This window comes from Beta vulgaris, chromosome 4 (assembly GCF_026745355.1).
Source record: "Beta vulgaris subsp. vulgaris cultivar EL10 chromosome 4, EL10.2, whole genome shotgun sequence".
Lineage (NCBI taxonomy): Eukaryota > Viridiplantae > Streptophyta > Magnoliopsida > Caryophyllales > Amaranthaceae > Beta > Beta vulgaris.
In genome coordinates, this window is record NC_079205.1 from 13,213,281 (window position 1) to 13,232,974 (window position 19,694).

General features: G+C 35.0%; 2 protein-coding genes across 2 annotated transcripts in view; both read left to right on the plus strand.

Annotated features, from left to right (window-relative positions):
• The first annotated feature begins 936 nt into the window (after positions 1 to 936).
• LOC104891535 (uncharacterized) lies at positions 937 to 1,536 on the plus strand. The gene has a single exon (XM_010677243.1). It carries the CDS (start codon positions 937 to 939, stop codon positions 1,534 to 1,536), a length of 600 nt encoding a protein of 199 aa, XP_010675545.1.
• Positions 1,537 to 7,827: 6,291 nt separating this feature from the next.
• The window catches only part of LOC104891475 (tryptophan aminotransferase-related protein 3), a 29,084-nt gene continuing 17,217 nt past the window's right edge, over positions 7,828 to 19,694 (plus strand). The window contains exons 1-3 of the mRNA XM_010677171.4: positions 7,828 to 8,843; positions 14,126 to 14,417; positions 16,968 to 17,263. Of these exons, the coding sequence (XP_010675473.1) occupies positions 8,539 to 8,843; positions 14,126 to 14,417; positions 16,968 to 17,263 (893 nt within the window). The 5' untranslated portion in view covers positions 7,828 to 8,538. The remainder of the gene's footprint in view (positions 8,844 to 14,125; positions 14,418 to 16,967; positions 17,264 to 19,694) is intronic.

A 19,694-nucleotide genomic window follows, 5' to 3' on the forward strand; every position in this document is an offset into this window, starting at 1 on the left:
AAAAAAAACCCAACAAAAACAGCTAGAAAAAAAAAGAAAAAAAGAAAAGAAAAACGTACATCTTCGTCGCACATAGTGCAACATGCGACGAAGATGCTACCTATTTGCATCGCACATGGAAAAGGGTGTAACATTATTGTACTTGTTTTAATGGATGCAGATTTTCGTTGTCAAAACAAATAAAAAATAATAATTGCTATATAGAAGGTCAAAAAAAGCTAAATAGAAACATGTTGACACCTGTAATCTATAATTTCCTCCCCTTTTCACTTCTATCTAGTTGTAGGTTGTTCTTACCCAAGTACCAATTGCGTAGTTCATCTGATTGTTAGTATACTCCTCACCTTAGTTCCCCCAAATATTGTTAAGGTTATTTCTTCTGTGTTCATTCCTTCTTCCTCCCAAAACGATAGACTTATTTGGGGTCTAACCCCGACTGGCCGATACACTGTTAAATCAGGTGCCTCCCTCATTAGAGAGGTTAATGGGGGGACAAACGAAAAAGTAGAATTTAATTGGATCTGGGGTATTCATGCTCCGCCCAAAATTAAGAATTTTCTATGGAAAGCTTGCAATGATGGGTTGGCTACTACTAGTAGATTGGAGAGAAGTCACATCTTTGTGCCCCAAAATTGTTGTTTTTGTAACTGTCTTTCAGAGACAATCTCTCATCTTTGCTTTCAATGCCCTTTTACTTTAGACATCTATTCTCATTTAGAGGATAAGTTCCAATGGCCTGCCTACCCTAGTTGGTTTTCTTCCCTACAATTAAATTCGTTCAGTTCGGATTTAGAAGCTTGTCACATCAATTTGACGCTGGAGCACCTTACAAAGTTAAGTATAGTATGGTGGCATATATGGTACTTTAGGAATAAATTAATTTTCAATTACGAAAGTACCTCCTTCCCTCAAGCAAGTTTTATTATTCATTCCTTTATGGGAAAATGGGAGAAGTCTAACTTAGAAATCCCTTCTTTTAATTCCCCTTTCCCTAAGGAATGTAAGTTGCCAGTGCGTTCAGGCAAAAATCTTGTTTGGTCCCCGCCTAATGAGGATTTTCTTAAAGTTAATTTTGACATATCCAAGCTGGATAATGGGCAAGCGGCGTATGGGTTTGTCATCAGAAACTCTAATGGGGAAGTGCTCATGGCTAGTGCTAAAGCTTTAGGCGTCTTCCCTTTGATCCTTATGGCGGAAGCCATGGGGCTTTTAGAGGGCCTTAATGGAGCCATTTCGCTCCAAAATCGGAGTAGGAAGGTCATCATTGAAGGGGATAATATCTCTGTTATCAACACTATGAGCCGAAATGCTAATGTTCCCTGGACCATTGCTAACATTCTCATGGATGCATATGCTCTCCTTGGCAGATTCCAAGAAGTCAAGTTTCAACATTGTTATAGGGAGGCTAACCGGCTGGCGAATTTCATGGCTCACAAGGGGAACTCGCACCCAGAAGTTTGGTTTTGGCACCCCCCCTACTGTATTGATTTTTCCCTTCTTATCCGTAAGGATGTTTTAAGTTGGCCCCCTGATTAAGTTGGGTTGCCTAAGGTTTTTCTTTCCAATAAAAAAAAAAAAAAAAAAAAAAAAAAAAATCTGATTGTTAGTATTAAACAACAACGAGCTACCAGGTGTATCAACAACGATTCGTTTTCTTGTACTTACTGTTTAGGATTTTCTAAAGAAAGACAATGACATCAACCACAGACATAAAATCATGCACCCCACCAATTAATCATAGAGCACTCATTCTCATGACAAAATTAGAATGATAAAATCATGCATCCCACCGACGAAGATGAGTCGGCTCACTATATAGGTAAATCTAAGGTCAATCATTTACTCATTTAGGGCTCTTTTTATTATGCTCGTTAATATTTTGGTCCAGTTAATACCTCGAGTTAGTTACGATTATCAAAAATGGAAAAATGAATGTTATGACATAATAAATTATTTTAGAAATCTTCTAAAGAATTTGGATAAAAATAATAATTTCAATGGAATTGGCCGGGGTGACAGAATGTTATTAACTTAACTAAAATGTTAAAGATCACAAAACTTGTCTATGTGTTTATAGTTACATATCTTTATAAGACTTTACTATATTTTACTTGAAACATTATACATTGAAACTGTAATAGATTGGTGTCAAACTCTCACATTTCATTTCAATGTCATGTGTTTGATTTCTATTAGTTACAAATTGTTAATATTTTTAAACGAGATCACAAGTATTAGAAACTTGATAAGAGTGCCACGTGACACATACATTGAAGAGTGTCATGTGGCACCGTTCCTTTGATAGGAACGTCTTTTAATACATTTATACAGATTTTGCTCATTTGGATGCCTCTAAATAAACAAATGATCAATAATATAACTCGGATTTATTATGTTTGTAATACATTCGGGTATATACAAAAGTTGTATACAAAAAATATCATGAGATATTGAGATCAGATCATTGATCAAAGCCATATAACATTTACAATTGATTCAATAAGAACGAAAATAAATCTCTCAAAACCAAATGAAAATATTACTTAAAAACTATAAATCCAAAAATATAAATATATTTGAAAAGTAAGCACATTCTTCCATCATTGTCTTAGATCTATTAGGCCATCATATTTCGTTAAAGAAAATTCTTGTACTCAATCATCAAAATTATATACTTCCTCCGTTCCATTTTAAATGAAACGTTTGCTTTTTCACGTAACCCAACGCGCTTCTTTAATCATTAATATCTTTAGTTGTGTAAACGTAAAAAATATAAAAAAGTTATAATTTGATAGTATACATCGAGACGAATCTAACAAGATCCCACTTGACTATGTTTTTCTATATATAATAGCGATAAATTGGAGTTAAAATTGATTAGTGAATAGTGTCATTTCATCCAATGTTTCATTTAAAACAGAACGGAGGAAGTATTATCTTTCATTTTTAGATATTACTCCTCCTGTCCTAATTTAATCACATCCTCCCACACACATTTTCAAGAGAAGAAAAATGATGTAGTGGTCTTATTATTTTATTATAAAAGTTGATTTGATAGAAGATAATAGAATGCTTTATATTATAGGTAAATTATGTAGTGTAGGTCCTCTAATGGTGAATGATTGGACGGGTAGGGTATTACTTTATTGTTGTTTCACCATTTTCAACAGATATATATGTGAAATATAGTGGTGAAGCGACAAATAATAAAGAAATAAGGGGTCGTGATTTAAATGGAAGTGTTGTAATTAAAATACGACAATAGTGTTGCGATGAAATTGTGAGAGCACAATAAAAAAAAATAGATTGGGTCCTGCCTTATTTTTTTTCGTTGTTTGCACCCGGTTCACCCTTTGAGCTACATCCGGATCGAGGCCAAGTTCGGGGTGGTTAGGTTCCATTCCTCTCCCAAGGGTGTTGCGGGGATTCGAACACAGGTCCGTCCTACCAAAGCCAGTCCCCATCACCACTGGGCCAACACTTACTTGGTTGGGGTCCTGCCTTATAACTCTATGCAATGGTCATGAATCGGGTTGGATTCACCCATTATGTGAGACTTTTCAGTTATGAATATGCCTAATTTGATTTTATAATCGAGAATAAATTATCGTAACTCCTCAAAAAAATTTAGCCTATAGATATGAGTAGAAAATGAATTTCTTAATTGCTCATTAAAAAAAGAGATTTAACTTTACATTCAAGTTAAGTTTGACCATCATGTTGGTATGGTTCGGTCCATTTTGGGTCCATAATATTTACTAGTCCATTTAGATAAAGGTTGGGGATGACACGGGTTAAGTGAGGTAGGGTCAACATTAATATTGTGGTTATTTACTTATTTTTCGTACAAAATTGTTTTTGGGTTCAACTGATTTCAAAGCCAGGTCTAATCTAATTATCATGTTCGTTTTTTTTAGTCAGTAAAAATTTATTGCCATGAAGATCAAGTTGACAATTCAAATAACAAGTCAATATTCACTTTTTTTTTATCCATATGAAGGGAGTACAAAGTACAAAGAAGGTGAGGGGAATTCGAACCTGTGACCTATCGTTCACAGTATCTCAAACTTAACCACTAGGCCAAGACTTCTTTGGTAGTCAATATTCACTTTTATAGTAGAATTGAGATTAATGCTTACTATTAGTCATGTTTTACTCTATTTTGAGTCATATAAGATCGTTTTGAGGACATATAAATACGAGTGGTCTTGGAATCTACATGATCTCATTTTAAATTTGAGTCATTGTTATTTGGTTTTATTTTAGGCTAGGTATATTTGGCTTGGATTATTTCGGGTACAATATCTGCACATCTACCTATTTTCGAGCTTGGTTCAAGTCATTAATATTTTGGTCAGTTTTGGGTCAGGTAATTATTGACTAGTTGTTTTTCGAGGCTAGCTAATTTCAGTTAGGTTATGATCACAATCGATTCGTCTTTTTTCGGATATTAGTTGACCTCAGGTCGCTGTTCATGGGTCAAAAATAGGGTGTCGGACGATTTTTCCATCTCTTGATATGAGGCTTTTTCTCTAGAATAATCTAAACTCCAGATCTTTTAAAAAGAGTTAAGTACACAGGAGGGTACTCAACTTTGATAAAAGTTTCAGTTAAGGTACTGAACTTTCAAAAGTTTCAGTTAAGGTACTCAAAATGGATGTCTGTTAACTTAAGGTACTAAACTTTAGTTTGTACCGTTAACATCCCCAAAAATAAAAGAAAAATGTGACATGGCATTAATTAAAAAGAAAAAGCTGACATCACATTAATTATAAAAATTTCACTCTTTTCTCTCTCCTCTGATTCACCACCTTCTTTCTCTCTCCTCTTATTCCTCACCTCTTTTTACTTTTTACTACTTTTATTTTCAACAATTTAGTAAAGCAACTGAGTCAAACTTTAGTTTAACCTTAATTTCCACCATCAATCTCATCACCTCCTCCATTATTCGTAGTATAGGGTAACGTTCTCAACTGTTTGTACGAAGTTAAAAAGGGTTGTGTTTAAGTGGTATTATACAAGTTCTCAGAGCAGGGACCGTCCCATAATTTTTTCTTGAAAAACAGAGATATTATTTAGATTTGCATCCATCTGCAGAAGAAGGTATCTCCTTGACGATGTTGTAACTGATGATATCTCTGGATAACCATATTCACCGTTGCAATTGACTCTAAAGCCAGGATAGCCACAGTGTTCTGGGAGGTTTTCGTCGTCATAGAAAGGGTAGCTTATGTTTATATTTCCACACAAAAACTGCCCTGAGCAATCTTCGTATTCATCAGCCTTGATGAATCTAAGGAGTTGAATCAAAGGAAAGATGATGAAGCAATAAGATTGAACACAGAGCTTCATCTTCATTTCAGAATTTTGAAGAAGGTTGTTGGTTTGATGGAGATAGGAATAAAGTTTGGTTATTTTATTTTGTCTTCTTGGATTACTTATTCAAGGAGAGAAGTAGTTTTTCAAAGATGGCCTTCCAGATTAATCAATGAAGTTATCAACTTACCTTAAAGCACTATCTCAAATGAAGTCAGAAGTTTTAAAAAGAATTGTCCTTGAAGTTCGATGATGTAATGAAATGTTGAAAGTTAAGTATTCTAGATATATCAAAATTCTAGTTGTTGAATAAGTAAACCTACATAAGACCAGTAATTTTGTATTATCCTGAGTTAAACTTGTCCATATGCAAACTTCAAAATTATTTATATTAATGAAATCTAGGGAGGGAGAGGAAAATCTATTGTATTTTGCTGGTGAATTAAGTAAATAATTTAGTCAGAATTAAGATTTAACTAAAGTTTGACTCACTTGCTTTACTAGATTGTTGAAATAAAAGTAGTAAAAAGTAAAAAGAAGTTGAGGAATAAGAGGAGAGAGAAAAGAAGGTGGTGAATCAGAGGAGAGAGAAAAGAGTGAAATTTTCATAATTAATGTGATGTCAGCTTTTTCTTTTTAATTAATGCCATGTCACATTTTTCTTTTATTTTGGGGATGTTAACGGTACAAACCAAAGTTTAGTACCTTAAGTTAACAGACATCCATTTTGAGTACCTTAACTGGAACTTTTGAAAGTTCAGTACCTTAACTGAAACTTTTATCAAAGTTCAGTACCCTCTTGGATACTTAACTCCTTTTAAAAATAGAAAAATTGACTAAAAAACACGAACTACAACTTAGTGGCTAGTGCACTGAGCAACTCACTTTTTGGCTGGTATAATCCTTACCAAAACCTTAAACTATAGGTGCTCTCTTTTTTTTCCCACGTCTTTTTACTACACTTGAAGAAATGTTGTAGTTGTTATTTGGGAAAATCACAAAGGAAGAAGACGAAGACGACTTGGCGCGATCTAGTTCAAATGCGTAATAATAATCCAACTATTTTATTTTACCTCCTCAATCTATTCAAACTAAAATTGCATAAATTTGCCTCTCTTGTTTTTTGTAATTCCATACTATGTTATTGTGAGAGGAATTAAGGTTATATATAATTTTCTCTTGATGAAAATGAGGAATATTAGTACATAGGCTTCCTAAATTTCAAATCCACTCAATACAACAAAAAGAAAAAGGAGGGGGGGGGGGAGTGGAGTTCAACCCAACACAATTCCCTTCGAGTTTGAACACCCATAAACTCAAGTGCCATGGTACCATTTTTTTTTTTTTGTTCATAATGGTAGGCAACTCATGGTGACAGTAAACTCTGCAATGCCTTTCAACCACGGCGAAGGTTGATGTAGATGACAATCTATGGTACACCCAAGACTATTTTCTCCAAATGAGCAAAATGAGAGAATGAGCAAATGAGTAAAATAAACAAATGAGCAAATGAGCAAACATTTCTACTCATTTAAGAAAATGAGCAAACACTTTTATTAGAAAATGAGCAAAATGAGCAAATAAGTAAATGAGCAAAATGCCCATATAAGCAAATTTGGTGTCAAATGAGCACCTGAAATTCTAATTATTACAAAAATATCCTTGGGTGTACCATGCTCATGGTACACCCGGGTGTACCATGACTGAACTCGGGTTTAGGGCTTAGGCAGAATTTTCGACCTCCTACGACCCTTACGTTACGCGTTGCATCTATAGTTCGAGGTTGTGCTACAAACAACAACAACAATAAGTTATGCTGCTTAGTGCACATAAGTTGTAGTTCTTTTTGTTCTAGCCAAATCTACTTAGAAAAATTGTCCTAAACTTCAGGGAACATAAACAATTTATTATTAACTAGTTGACAAGGTAAAAATAATACTTCCTCCGTTCCGTTTTAAATGAAACGTTTGCTTTTTCACGCAACCCAACGCGCTTCTTTAATCATTAATATCTTTAGTTGTGTAAACGTAAAAAATATAAAAAAGTTATAATTTGATAGTATACATCGAGACGAATCTAACAAGATCCCACTTGACTATGTTTTTCTTATATAATAGCGATAAATTGGAGTTAAAATTGATTAGTGAATAGTGTCATTTCATCCAATGTTTCATTTAAAACAGAACGGAGAAAGTATATTATTCAATGTGCCAAAGCAATCATTCTTATTTTGTTGCGTTTTTGGGAAAACACTTAAAAGAGAAATTATTTACCATAAGAATTGAATGAAAAATAGGAGCGAGTTATTAGTGGAAGATTCATTCATACAGGAACCACGGCTCTGATTGCCAAATAAAAACTAGGCCATCAAATATGTCTTATATAATAATCATATTAAAATAATTTTACAAAATAAAACATGCAAATTATGGGGGTTGTTATATTGTGATTAAAACAAACAATAGAGTACAAATTTTTGAGTCCTATCCTTTTAGATGAGGAGCAGTATGAGATACATAACTCTGCTGCACATTTTTCTTTTTTATTCATAGGAGCCACGAAGGTAGTACAAAGAAGGAGAGGGGGGATTGTGACCTATGATTCACAACACCTCAATCTTAATTACTAGGCCAAGATATCCTTGGTTGATGCACATCTTATTAGACAGCCCTTGATAGGCAATTAGGCAAAAAGTTTAAAAGAGACTTAATAAAATGTTAACATAGTCAAGTGGGGGCAAAGACGCAGAGTATTTAACTTGAATAAACATGATAATTTTAGTAGACATTAGGATATAAAAAAAGACACGTAAAATTTTCAGTGGATCTAGACATCTAATGAGTAAGTTGATGATTAATTTGTAAGTTTTTTTTTTCTTTAGAGCTTAGGATTTAGCTGAGTGACTAAAACTTGTCCCAAGTTCCAAAATGTTCAAGATGAAATAAATTGCATTTAAGTACCGATGTTGTGAGGTACGAAGTCGTTGTGCAAGTGTCACTTCACCATTCAAGTTAGTATCAATTATTTTCTTACCGTCAAAAAAAAAAAAAAAAATTATTTTCTTAGTACAAACTACAAAGGGGGAACATTCACCAACCACCCAATCCTATCACACATTCATCAGTCATCACGATCAATGTCTATATTAACGAGTAATCATATTGCAAAAGAATTCATTCTTTCAAAAAAAAAAAAAATATTGCAAAAGAATTCAACTTGAACATGAAGCTGTTTATGGCAACGCATCACTTGTGCCTAACTTTGTACTCAATTTCCTTAATAAACGTAGTACTATTTTGTGGTCTATTCATAAACTATGAGCGAGGTGATGTAAGTAATGTCCAATGGATAGAAAAGGTAGCAAAAGAAGTTGGAGAAGTGGAATCAATTTCATGTTCCGGGCATGGAAAGGCTTTCTTGGATGGCTTCGTTGATAGGGATGGAAAACCAGTGTGTGAGTGCTATGCTTGTTTCGCTGGCCCTGATTGCTCCCTTAGCACTCATCCATGCGTTGCTGATGCCGATAGGTATATGTACTCAAGTAGTAGTAAACTAGTACTACTTAAAAAGTGTGCTCATAAATCCTCTCGTCTTACATATTTGTTTATGTCATAAATTTTTCTCTAAGTACATTATTCGTTTTGTCACATTCTCCTAACCCCTCTAGTGTTTTTTTTTCTATGGCCAAAATTTGCATTACTTAAAAACGGAAGTACAAACTATAGAAAGTATCCAAACTAATGACGAAAACAAAAAGAGCATTAAGATGAGATTGACTAGCTTTTACAAAAATTGACTCGAAGATAAAAACCACCATGCTACCTTACTAGTTCGACAGTTGTCTACAAAGGATATGAAGGAAACTATATCGGGAACTTATGGACGCTTGTTGTTGGAGATGACCTTGGTGTCTTGCATCAAACTAACTATTGACTATATCATACTATTACATATTGAATATAGTTTTCAATTAGGATTAATTAACTAAAGTAATACAAATTTTGGCTAGTTCCCTCAAAATAATATTAGCTTTGGGGTTTTTTTTTTAAATCTACCTCTCTTTTTTTAAATGTAACATTTACCTTTATGATGCGTGAATTAAAATAATCAAATGTTGCATTTAAAAATAAATAGAGGTAATAACACAAACTTTACTAATGAGTTGGTACACACGAATGGAGGCCTCTAAAACAAGTAAAAAAAAAATTGTTAAAAATTTTTCAAAGTGAATGTCTCTTTCTCCTTCCCATATCCCCCCACCACCCATCCACCTGAAACCACAATCCACCCTTACGCCACTCCTTCCCCCCACCCTTGAAACCACCCTCCTCCCCCACTCTTGAGACCACCTCTCATGAGGGTGAAAGTTATTCTGATGAAAACCGAAATCCAATAAATCTAAATCGAATGAGTAATTTGATTTGACTTGAACATGTCCAAATTATGGATTCAGATTGAGGCTTTTTCTTTAATTGAGATTATCAGATCAGATTGGATTGAGGATAATAGGTACCAAAAATTCATAATAACTGATAGTAAATAGGCCCTATATTTTATATTTATGATTTTGCTTAACTGATTCTTTTTTTTTAAAAAAGCCAAAATGGTCCGACAATCCTTTTCTTTCCTTACACGTTAGAACCCTAACTTATTGTTGTAATGTTGTACCTGATATGTAGTTAAACATGTTGTTATGTTGTTGTTGAATCTTCTATTGTAATGCATTATGAGTTTGTGATGAGTTATTAGTTGTTATTTGTTTATTAATAAATTTTAATGGGATTGTACGCATTACTTTAATAGGATAGATATTGTGCTAGCTATTTCATTTGTCACTCCAACTTCTATTGGATTTGTGTTAGAATTTATATCAAAATAAAATGGTTGAAATCTTTAGACTTGAAGTAATATATATAATGGACGTAGTAAAACAACGATTCATTAAATAGCAATCAAAACAAGAATTTACGCGGTTCATTAACAATGTGTTAACTACATCCACATACAAAGGAAAAACATGTTATCATCTTTAGTAGAAAGAGTACACATTACAAAATACATATGGAGGCATAAGTTAATTAGAAGGTATACATAGTATCCTTCTAGTCAAACTAAACAGATGGCACTAAACTCGAAACTAAAACAAACTTGATATACTAAATAACATATACCGAAAAGCTTCGGGGGTGTTGTCCCCACGCCCCACCGTGCTTGGTTAATCCTATCGCGAGATTATTCAAGGCATATATCAACAATAATGTATACTATTCTTCCTCGATAAATTACTCCCTCAATCCCATTTTATATATAGTTCTCGTTTCACTTTGGACACGGGAATTAAGGAAACAATAATTATGATGTACTTGCATAAGGAGTAGTTATTTTTTTTTTGAAATTATTGTCATAAAAAAATGAAAACATTAAATGGGTGACATTTGAAAAGAGGAGAGAGAGAGAGAAAAAAATGAATTTATTGTTTATATCCAACCAATAAGATTGAAGAAAAATTAAATGATGGTGTCAAAAAATCCATGTCAGAAGGTGGAGAGATAGAGAGTAAAAAATAATGTTTTAAAATGGAAACATGAGAAATAGGAATAACATTTTGGGACACCAAAAATGAAATACGAGAACTACAAAATGGGACAAAGAAAGAAGGTTGTTAGGTTTGAAGAATTACGTTAATTAAAAATGAATAGTGAAGGAGTGGATATTAGCTTTCCATTGAGAGGTATTGTAATTTGGAAATATTGTAATATGGAAATATGATGTGCAAATGAAGTTAAAGAGGTTGAATATTGCCATTGTGGATGCTCTAAATTTTTTTCCGCTAGATACAATCAAAGTGTGGATAAATAATTGATCACAGATCGAGAGTTAGTACCACGAGTCCTATAGGACATGAATACGAAGAGATGTATACTTACATCACATGAGTTAGATGAGTTGGTTGATGATAAGTTTAAATTATATATACAAGAGGGAGGAAATAGTACTAGTTAAATTTTTGTACTAGTATACATACTTCCTTTATTTGTATTATTAGCGATATACCGAGCTAAGTTTGGCTTAGTGAAAAGAATTGCACCTTTCAATTAACGTTTTTTCAGGGTTTTCAATTAACCTTGAGTTAGAGGTTCATTCTCCTCTAGAGAACGACTTTTAGGGGGAGATTCTCTTATCCTTCTCCCTCCACTCTTAAAGTGCCTACTTCATAGCTTGCTAATCTGAGTTACCCTAGAAGAGTTTCCAACCCGTTAGAACTCTTCATTTTACCTACCTAAAAATAAAAATGTCCTTGTAATATGAGGAAGAATAAGTTCCAAAAAAAACATTTAAAGAACAAAGAGAGAGCACTAGTGGAAAAATAAGGTAGGGTTGTGCTAAAAAAAAGCCCTTAGGGCTGCGCTTTTTGACAGCAGCCCTTTCAATAGCAGCCCTTCACTTTTTAAGTAGGGCTGCGCTTTTCAAGCGCAACCCTTCCTACCAAAAAAAAAAAAATTTTTTGACAGTTTTTTACTCATATATTAATCTCACATTTTCTGAATTTTAACATTTGCATTAAATTTTAAAGTAAACCATCCAAATACAGAAGAGAAGAAATTATAGATCTACAATGCAACTAAACCCAAAACAAAAAAAAAAAGAACGAAACGAAAATGAAAAAAAAAAGGAACAAAAACTAATATACAGAAGAGAAGGAATTATAGATCTGAAAATACAAGAACAATAATCAAAATAAAGATTAAGAAATTATAGATCTGAAAATACAAGAACATTAATCAAAAAACTGCCTCCAAACATTCACCTAATAATGTTTAAATACGTAAAACAAAACCCCGATACATAATTAAGGAAATAATAAAATTCGAAAATACTTAAAATGCCTATTTGAAGCCTTAAACGAACTCGGATGGCTTCAAAAGCTATACTTATTCGTAGTGCATTTCATGAAGGAAAATTAAGCTGGGACTAATTTCTTTGTGGGTGGGCTTTCATTTTTTAAAAAATAAACAAATATTATACTTTGTTCGTAGTGCATTTCATGAAGGTATTGATACGTTGTTATAAGTTGCTATATTGTGAAGGTATTGATTTTGTAATTGAAAAACAAAATAAGTAAATCAAATTAAACATATATAAAGTTGAGCTATTATTATCATCTAAATTATGGACTCTATCGAATATGATAGCCTTATATGTACGCTACTATTTTCACTTGCACTTTGTTACCAAAATTTTTTGTTATTGAACTTACACTTTGTTCATTAAACTTACACCAATACCAAAGTGTAAGTTTAATACCAAAGTGTAAGTTTAAAAGCAATTTTATTTTTTTGTTCATTCTTTATGTAACGCACGGTTGTTTTTTCTATATTTGGTAATGTGTTCATCTATGTTCCGCACTTTCTATCCATGCAGTCCATTGTTTAATAGAGAGATGAATTATTGAATCTTTTTTTCAATACAATAGAAATTATTTTATATTTTAGTTTACGATAATTGTGCTCAAATCCAACTTCATCTTAGAGTTTAATATGTACACATTTACCTATTAGTTTGAGATGTACAAATTTATCGTTTATAATAGTCGTTACTTAAGTTTATGTACACCTAGAGCTTAATTATCTTGAATAATTTCTCAATCGATCAAAACCCAATACTGAGATGTATATACTGTGACACAATAACAAAACTCTTTATCATACACGGCTATATATATGTATAAGCATTGTTATTGTAAAAGTATCTGTAATAATACACCATACAAATATAAGAATTTATATTTAACTGTCATGTCATACATAAATCTATGAACTATCATTCAAAAGGAACTACATAAAAAAAGTAAAAGCTTACTTATATTAATCATTTTCAATATCGCTAAATAAAAAATAAAAAATCTCTATGAACTACCATTCAAGGGTACTCACTAATTAATGTTAAATAACTTAGAAACAAAATGTAGATTTAGAGAGGAATTTGTATGCTTTGATATCCTGAATCTCTTACGAATGTGAGTCTTGCGATCTTATGAATGTTCTAACCATTCCAAGGTATAATTCTAGAACTTATTTTGGCCCGTTTTGCTTCCGAAAAGGTATCACAATAGGCAATCGGACTCCGTCGGCATGATTATTGCAAATCATTTCAGGCTTTTTGTCGCATTTTTGGGAGTTTTTGAAAGAGAAGAGAGGATGAGAGAGAAGGAAGAAAGGGAGGGAGGAGGGACGTGAGAGAGGAGAGAGAAGGAGGAAAAGGGAGGAGGGACGTGAGAGAGGAGAGAGAGGGATAATATATTTGAAGCTCGCGAATTTTTTATTTCAAAATTTTTTTAAGAAGGGCAGGGCTTTTCTTCAAAAGCGCAGCCCTACATAACAGAAGGGCTGCGCCTTTGAAGAAAAGTGCAACCCTTCACTTAGTAGGGCTGCGCTTGTAGAAAAGCGCAGCCCTACTAAGTGAAGGGCTGCGCTCTGTTATGTAGGGCTGCGCTTTTTAAACAAAGCGCAACCCTTCACTAGTAGGGCTGCGCTTTTAGGAAAAGCGCAACCCTTCCTGCGCAACCCTTCCTTTTTTTTCCCTAGTGGAGAGAAATAATTATCAAATATGTTGCAACCAATTTAAAAACTACATTAAAAAAAAGGAAGTCTTGCCGATTTGCCATCAATATAATTAAAACAAAATAAGTATAAAATTAAGTATAACACCTAGTGTTCACATTTTATTTTTTTTAAAGGAACACATAGTGTTTGCATCTATGAGCCACTTCTGCATATACTTCTTAACGAAAACCAAATGGTTCATTCAGTGGAAATCCGATGTTTATGGAGCCCTTTTGGACGAGCAAGGAAATTAGCGGAATGTTGGTGCCAGGATGGCATAGAATGGGTTATACTTACCCTAACGAACTTGCCATGTCACTGGAGCTAGAGAAATACATCCGCAAATTGCACGAGTTGGCTGGGAACGCAATTACTGAAGGAATGCACATTGTTTTTGGCACTGGCTCAACTCAACTTTTTAATGCTGCTGTTCACGCCCTCTCCTCCTCTTCACATTCCAAATCTGTGCTCGTGGTTGCCTCCATCCCCTATTATCTGGTTTGTATTGCAACTTTCCAAGTACTTGTGTCTTTAGTTTATTTTTCGAGCTTAATAATAATCATTTAGCATTTTTTGAGGATAAATTTAGCTAAGAACAATGGTCAATTAGTAACTTTTATAACACCTAATCCGTCAATTAGTACTTTTAATGTTTATGTTTATCATATAGTATCTTAATTTGTATCTTAACTTAAGAGAGTATTTTCAAATTAGTTTCTTATACATCCGATCAAGAGAGTCAACATTCTAGCATTAATTCTTGGATTTCCTCCAATTCTTGCACTTGTGTTGCAACTTGCAATCCTAAAGAAGAGCAAATTACGCTTTCGCCTGCATTCCTTAAATTATGCATTTAAAGCCCTCACCTTCCCTGTTTATCATTGTTTTCTTCATCCTCTTTGAATTTATCTCCTTTGAACAACAAACAAATCTAGGAAATTGGTTTATTAGGTAAATCAACTCCCCATTTTTCGTGGTCTACACATAATGTGATTTAAAAATGGCAAACTAACTCCGCGCAATAGAGGGGGTGAGGTGTGAGTATAAGTGAAGAAGATGAGAAGAAAAAGACCAAGGGGTTTGTGTGCAGTAAAGGATATGAACTATGAAGTAGTGAAAGAGAAAAGCTGAAAGATTAAAATAAAACGCATACATGTAGGGATGACTATGGTTCGGGTCTGGGTTTACATTAAAACTATATTTAGATCCCTTAATATTGATTTGGACATAATCTAGATGGTTTTAAAAAATCCAGACTTTTACCAAAATCCAAGGGGTCTGGCTGGTCAATTGTCCAAAATAAGCCTCACGCTTATTAGAAGTTAAGATTGCATTTTTTAAACTTATTCTTTTGTGCCCATATTTAATTATTGATGTTAGTTGTGACTTGAAATCTTATGAAAATGGCATAAGGCTAACCTTGAATTCACATATCTTTTAATCTATAAATGTTTTTCATGTGATTCAAATTAGAGGTGATAGCTTGTTTCAATAGCTTTCCAACAATGAGTCATAAGCCCAATTCCGCTAAGAAACGAGAAAGTTATGGTTGTTTTACGTAAAACTGTTGCACTGGAATGTCGCCCGACCGGGTCGAGCGACATCTACTCGATACGGTGCCCTTAGCGAATTATGACCGAACGGATGTCGCCCGATTGGGGCCCGAGATGCTAGCTGGTTTGAAGAAATTGACCCCAATCGAGCGGAGCCCGACCCGATTGGGCGACCGGGATTTTGACGCGGGATGCGCAATAAAACCATGGTCAGAAGCAGTTCGATCAAAACACATAGATTGAAACCTTTTCCGTTAACAGGACCACGGAAATTCAAGAATGACTTCTTTCCATTTTCGAACATCCTTCATTCATCTTAAAACATCCCAAACTCCTTCAAGCCTTTTAGAATCATTCAAAGTCATGGAAACTAGAGTAAATCAGCTCTAGAAGGTAAAACATATGTTTTACCTTCTAGAGCTAATTTACTCTAGCTTTTAGAATTATTCTTTCCATTTTCTTTCCTGACCCTACCTCGGTGACGTTGAAGATAATGCTAGTTTTCAGACTGATTGTGGCCTCTCTTTAGGTCAAGGAGAGAAACAACATGACCAGTTCTTAGACACACACGGTACATAAAAGTAAATAAATGCAAGAATTTCAGGGAAAACAAGAGATAATGCTAGAATGTTTACTCTTTCGGCCATACTCGTGCTTAAGAAACTGATTTATTAACATTTTCCTATAAAGCTACTATTTGACAAAATTATATAATGTGGTACTAGTTGATAAATTTCCAAAAGTATTAGTTGACAATGTTTCCTCACTACTTGCTTACTATAACATTATTGTTTGAATGTAAAACTATCGTTTGTTTTACCAGTGGATTTTAATTTTGTTTGACCAAACTGTAACCTTTTACATATTTGGTTGAATTTTTAAGTATTTGTGTATAATTTTTGAACTCGCCATGTTTTTTGTATAGCTTTTTTAATAGATTACCTTTTTAGCTACTTTGCTAAAATTTGTTATTTTTGGCTTTACGAATACTAGGTTTCATTATCACGTTTTATGCAAGAATTTGAATGCATACTCCATTTGTTTCCAAATAGTTCAAATACTTTATGCAGCTATTAATTAGCACAAAGTGTTAATTATCAAAAAAAAAAAAAATCAGCACAAAGTGCAAGTCGGCTTCATATAATCATCAACCCTTTTTCTAGTGCCATTTTTTTCTCATCATGTTCATAAGTTCTTACACGCACTACACATGTACACCATATGAACTTTCAATACATTTCTCACGTATAATTAATTCTACATATAACAAGATTAAACGCCCAAGATCAATTACCCAACTTGAATATTTGGAATCGAAGTTTATGCCTTATATTTTTAAACGAAGGAAGTATATCTTAGGCACTTCATGCTTTGAACATGTCACAGTACTAGTTAATAATCAGTATTGGTACAATAATGATTTGTTTCTAGCAGCATTAATGATTTGAATTAACTTTGTATTCTAATTAAAATAGTTGTTTCTTCATTTCATTAGCTATACAAAGAGCAAACTGATTTCTTCCAGTCTCGATTATACAACTTTAGTGGTGATGCAACCTTATGGAAGAACAAAACACAATCTGCAAAGGCTACTTATATAGAATTTGTGACCTCGCCGAACAATCCTGATGGGGAGCTGAAGGAGGCCATTCTTGAAGGGCCCTCAGTTAAAACAATATACGATCGTGTTTATTATTGGCCTCTTTACACTCCGATTCCAGCGCCGGCATCGGAAGATTTGATGCTTTTCTCCATTTCCAAGTTAACCGGTCATGCTGGTAGCAGATTTGGGTACAATTATCTTACTTTGCTTAATATAATTAGACTATTAAAGTTACTTTCTTTTCGTTACATATTTGTATATTACTACATGCTTTCGGACATCATAAGAAAATATCTTACATATCTCTTAGGTTAGGTAAAATGTTCAAGTTGATCTTGTGTCTTACGTCCTCAAAAATGACATTATTACACTTAAGGCAATGTAGATTTGTTAGTCAGTTAGTGGCCAAGTTTATAAATCATACTATGTCAATTCATGTGACTGGATAATTCACCTAAGTCGAACACCATAGGCCTAAAATTTACCTAAACGTGTGTAAACTGATTCGATCCTAACACCATGATGCCTGACTTTACCCGAATCAAATGAACTCTACCTCAAGAAACATAGCCCACAAACAAACCTGCTCGAAATGACTCAACCAGCATGACTGGGTTACCAACTTACCACCATTGATGGCAAGTTGGCAACATCCATTTCTCTCCATATCACATGGTAACATTATACGAAAACATGCTCCATCTCATCATCTCTTTTTTCCCATCTCTCTATTCATGACATGAATCACATGATATTTAAAGAAAAACCTCTTAAATTCTAATTTAAAGAAAAGTATGTAAGAACTAAGAAGACATGTATAAAAATCATTTTTCCTGTTTCTGCCTAGAAACTAGTCAACAGAGTAATATGTTTAGGGTGAGAGTCAAATCCTGAGTTAGGTTATAATCCCGAGTCTCGTAGTCTCCAATCCTGCAAAACAAGGAAAAACTTGCCTGGGGATGTTCCCGAAAAAGCCCCTCCGACGCTCAAGTCAGTTGAGATTGAGGTAGAGAGAGAAAGTAATCCAATCTAGAGAAAGATGCTCTGATTTTGTTAGGTGAGAATTCAATACCTGTTCATTGATGAGACTGTTGGTATTTATAGTTGTTGGGAATTTCCCAGACAAGAAACCCTTTAGGGGAGCATCCCAAGACCTAGGGAAGCCTCCACCTTTTTAAGGTAAAGTTGTTTTATTGCCTAAAAGCTGGTGAACTCCCTTTTGACCTAGGACGCCTAGGTCTTGAGAAAAGGGCTTCCTGATATTTTTAGGGGAACAGGCCATGGCCCCAAACAATTAGCCCCACGTCAAACAATTGGGGACTGATTCCGAACTTAAGGCACAGTTTGTTGACGGAATGTTCGTCATGCTAATCCATCATCTTGGAATATGAGATTCTGGTGTAACCTTGGGGGACCCGGAGGCCATATCCAATAGCTTTTGATTGGTTTATGAAATCCTGACATGGGAGATGACTCCTGTCCCGAGAGTGTCGCATCCGGATGCGGGACTAACCCGACTCGAGCGTGATGAAGTCTGGCCTCAAGAGACCGAGTCCCGTCTGGGGTGATGCGGATCCCAGCTTGAGTGGGATGATCCCGACTTGGGTAGATGATTTGGGTTTAAGGAGGCCAAGTCCCAATTGAGAGAGGGGGACCTCCACTCTCGGGGGATGACTCCCGACCCGGAGACCGAGGGCTAAGAGGAATCCCGGGGAGCTTCCGCCCGACTCGGGTGTGGTGTGATACCATGGGAGCGTGTTTTCCCGAGTTGGCCCCAAATTACCTTAGACAAATTATGGCTAAGTCCGAGAACTCCTTGAATTGACCAAGTAGGGGTACCCAACTCGGGGGCCAATGAGCCTCCCTGTACAATCCCGAGTTGGTTGTGATGGTACTTAGCACATTATTTGGCTAAGTATGGAGCCCCTTGGATTAATCAAGTGGGGGTACCCAACTCGGGGGCTAATGAGCCTCCATGTACAATCCCGAGTTGGTCATGATGGAACTTAGCTCATTATTTGGCAAAGTATGGGAGCCCCTTGGATTGACCAAGTAGGGGTACCCAACTCGGGGGCTAATGAGCCTCCATGTACAATCCCGAGTTGGTCATGATGGAACTTAGCTCATTATTTAGCTAAGTATGGAGCCCCTTGGATTGACCAAGTAGGGGTACCCAACTCGGGGCCCAATGAGCCTCCATATGCAATCCCGAGTTGGTTTTGATGGAACTTAGCTTATTATTTGGCTAGGTATGGGAGCCCCTTGGATTGACCTAGTAGGGGTACCCAACTCGGGGGTTAATGAGCCTTCATATGCAATCCCGAGTTGATTATGATGGAACTTAGCTCATTATTTGGCTAAGTATGGGAGCCCCTTGGATTGACCAAGTAGGGGTACCCAACTCGGGGTTTGATGAGCCTTCATATGCAATCCCGAGTTGATTATGATGGAACTTAGCTCATTATTTGGCTAAGTATGGGAGCCCCTTAGATTGACCAAGTAGGGGTACCAAAATCGGGGGCCAATAAGCCTTCATATGCAATCCCGAGTTGATTATGATGGAACTTAGCTCATTATTTGGCTAAGTATGGGAGCCCCTTGGATTGACCAAGTAGGGGT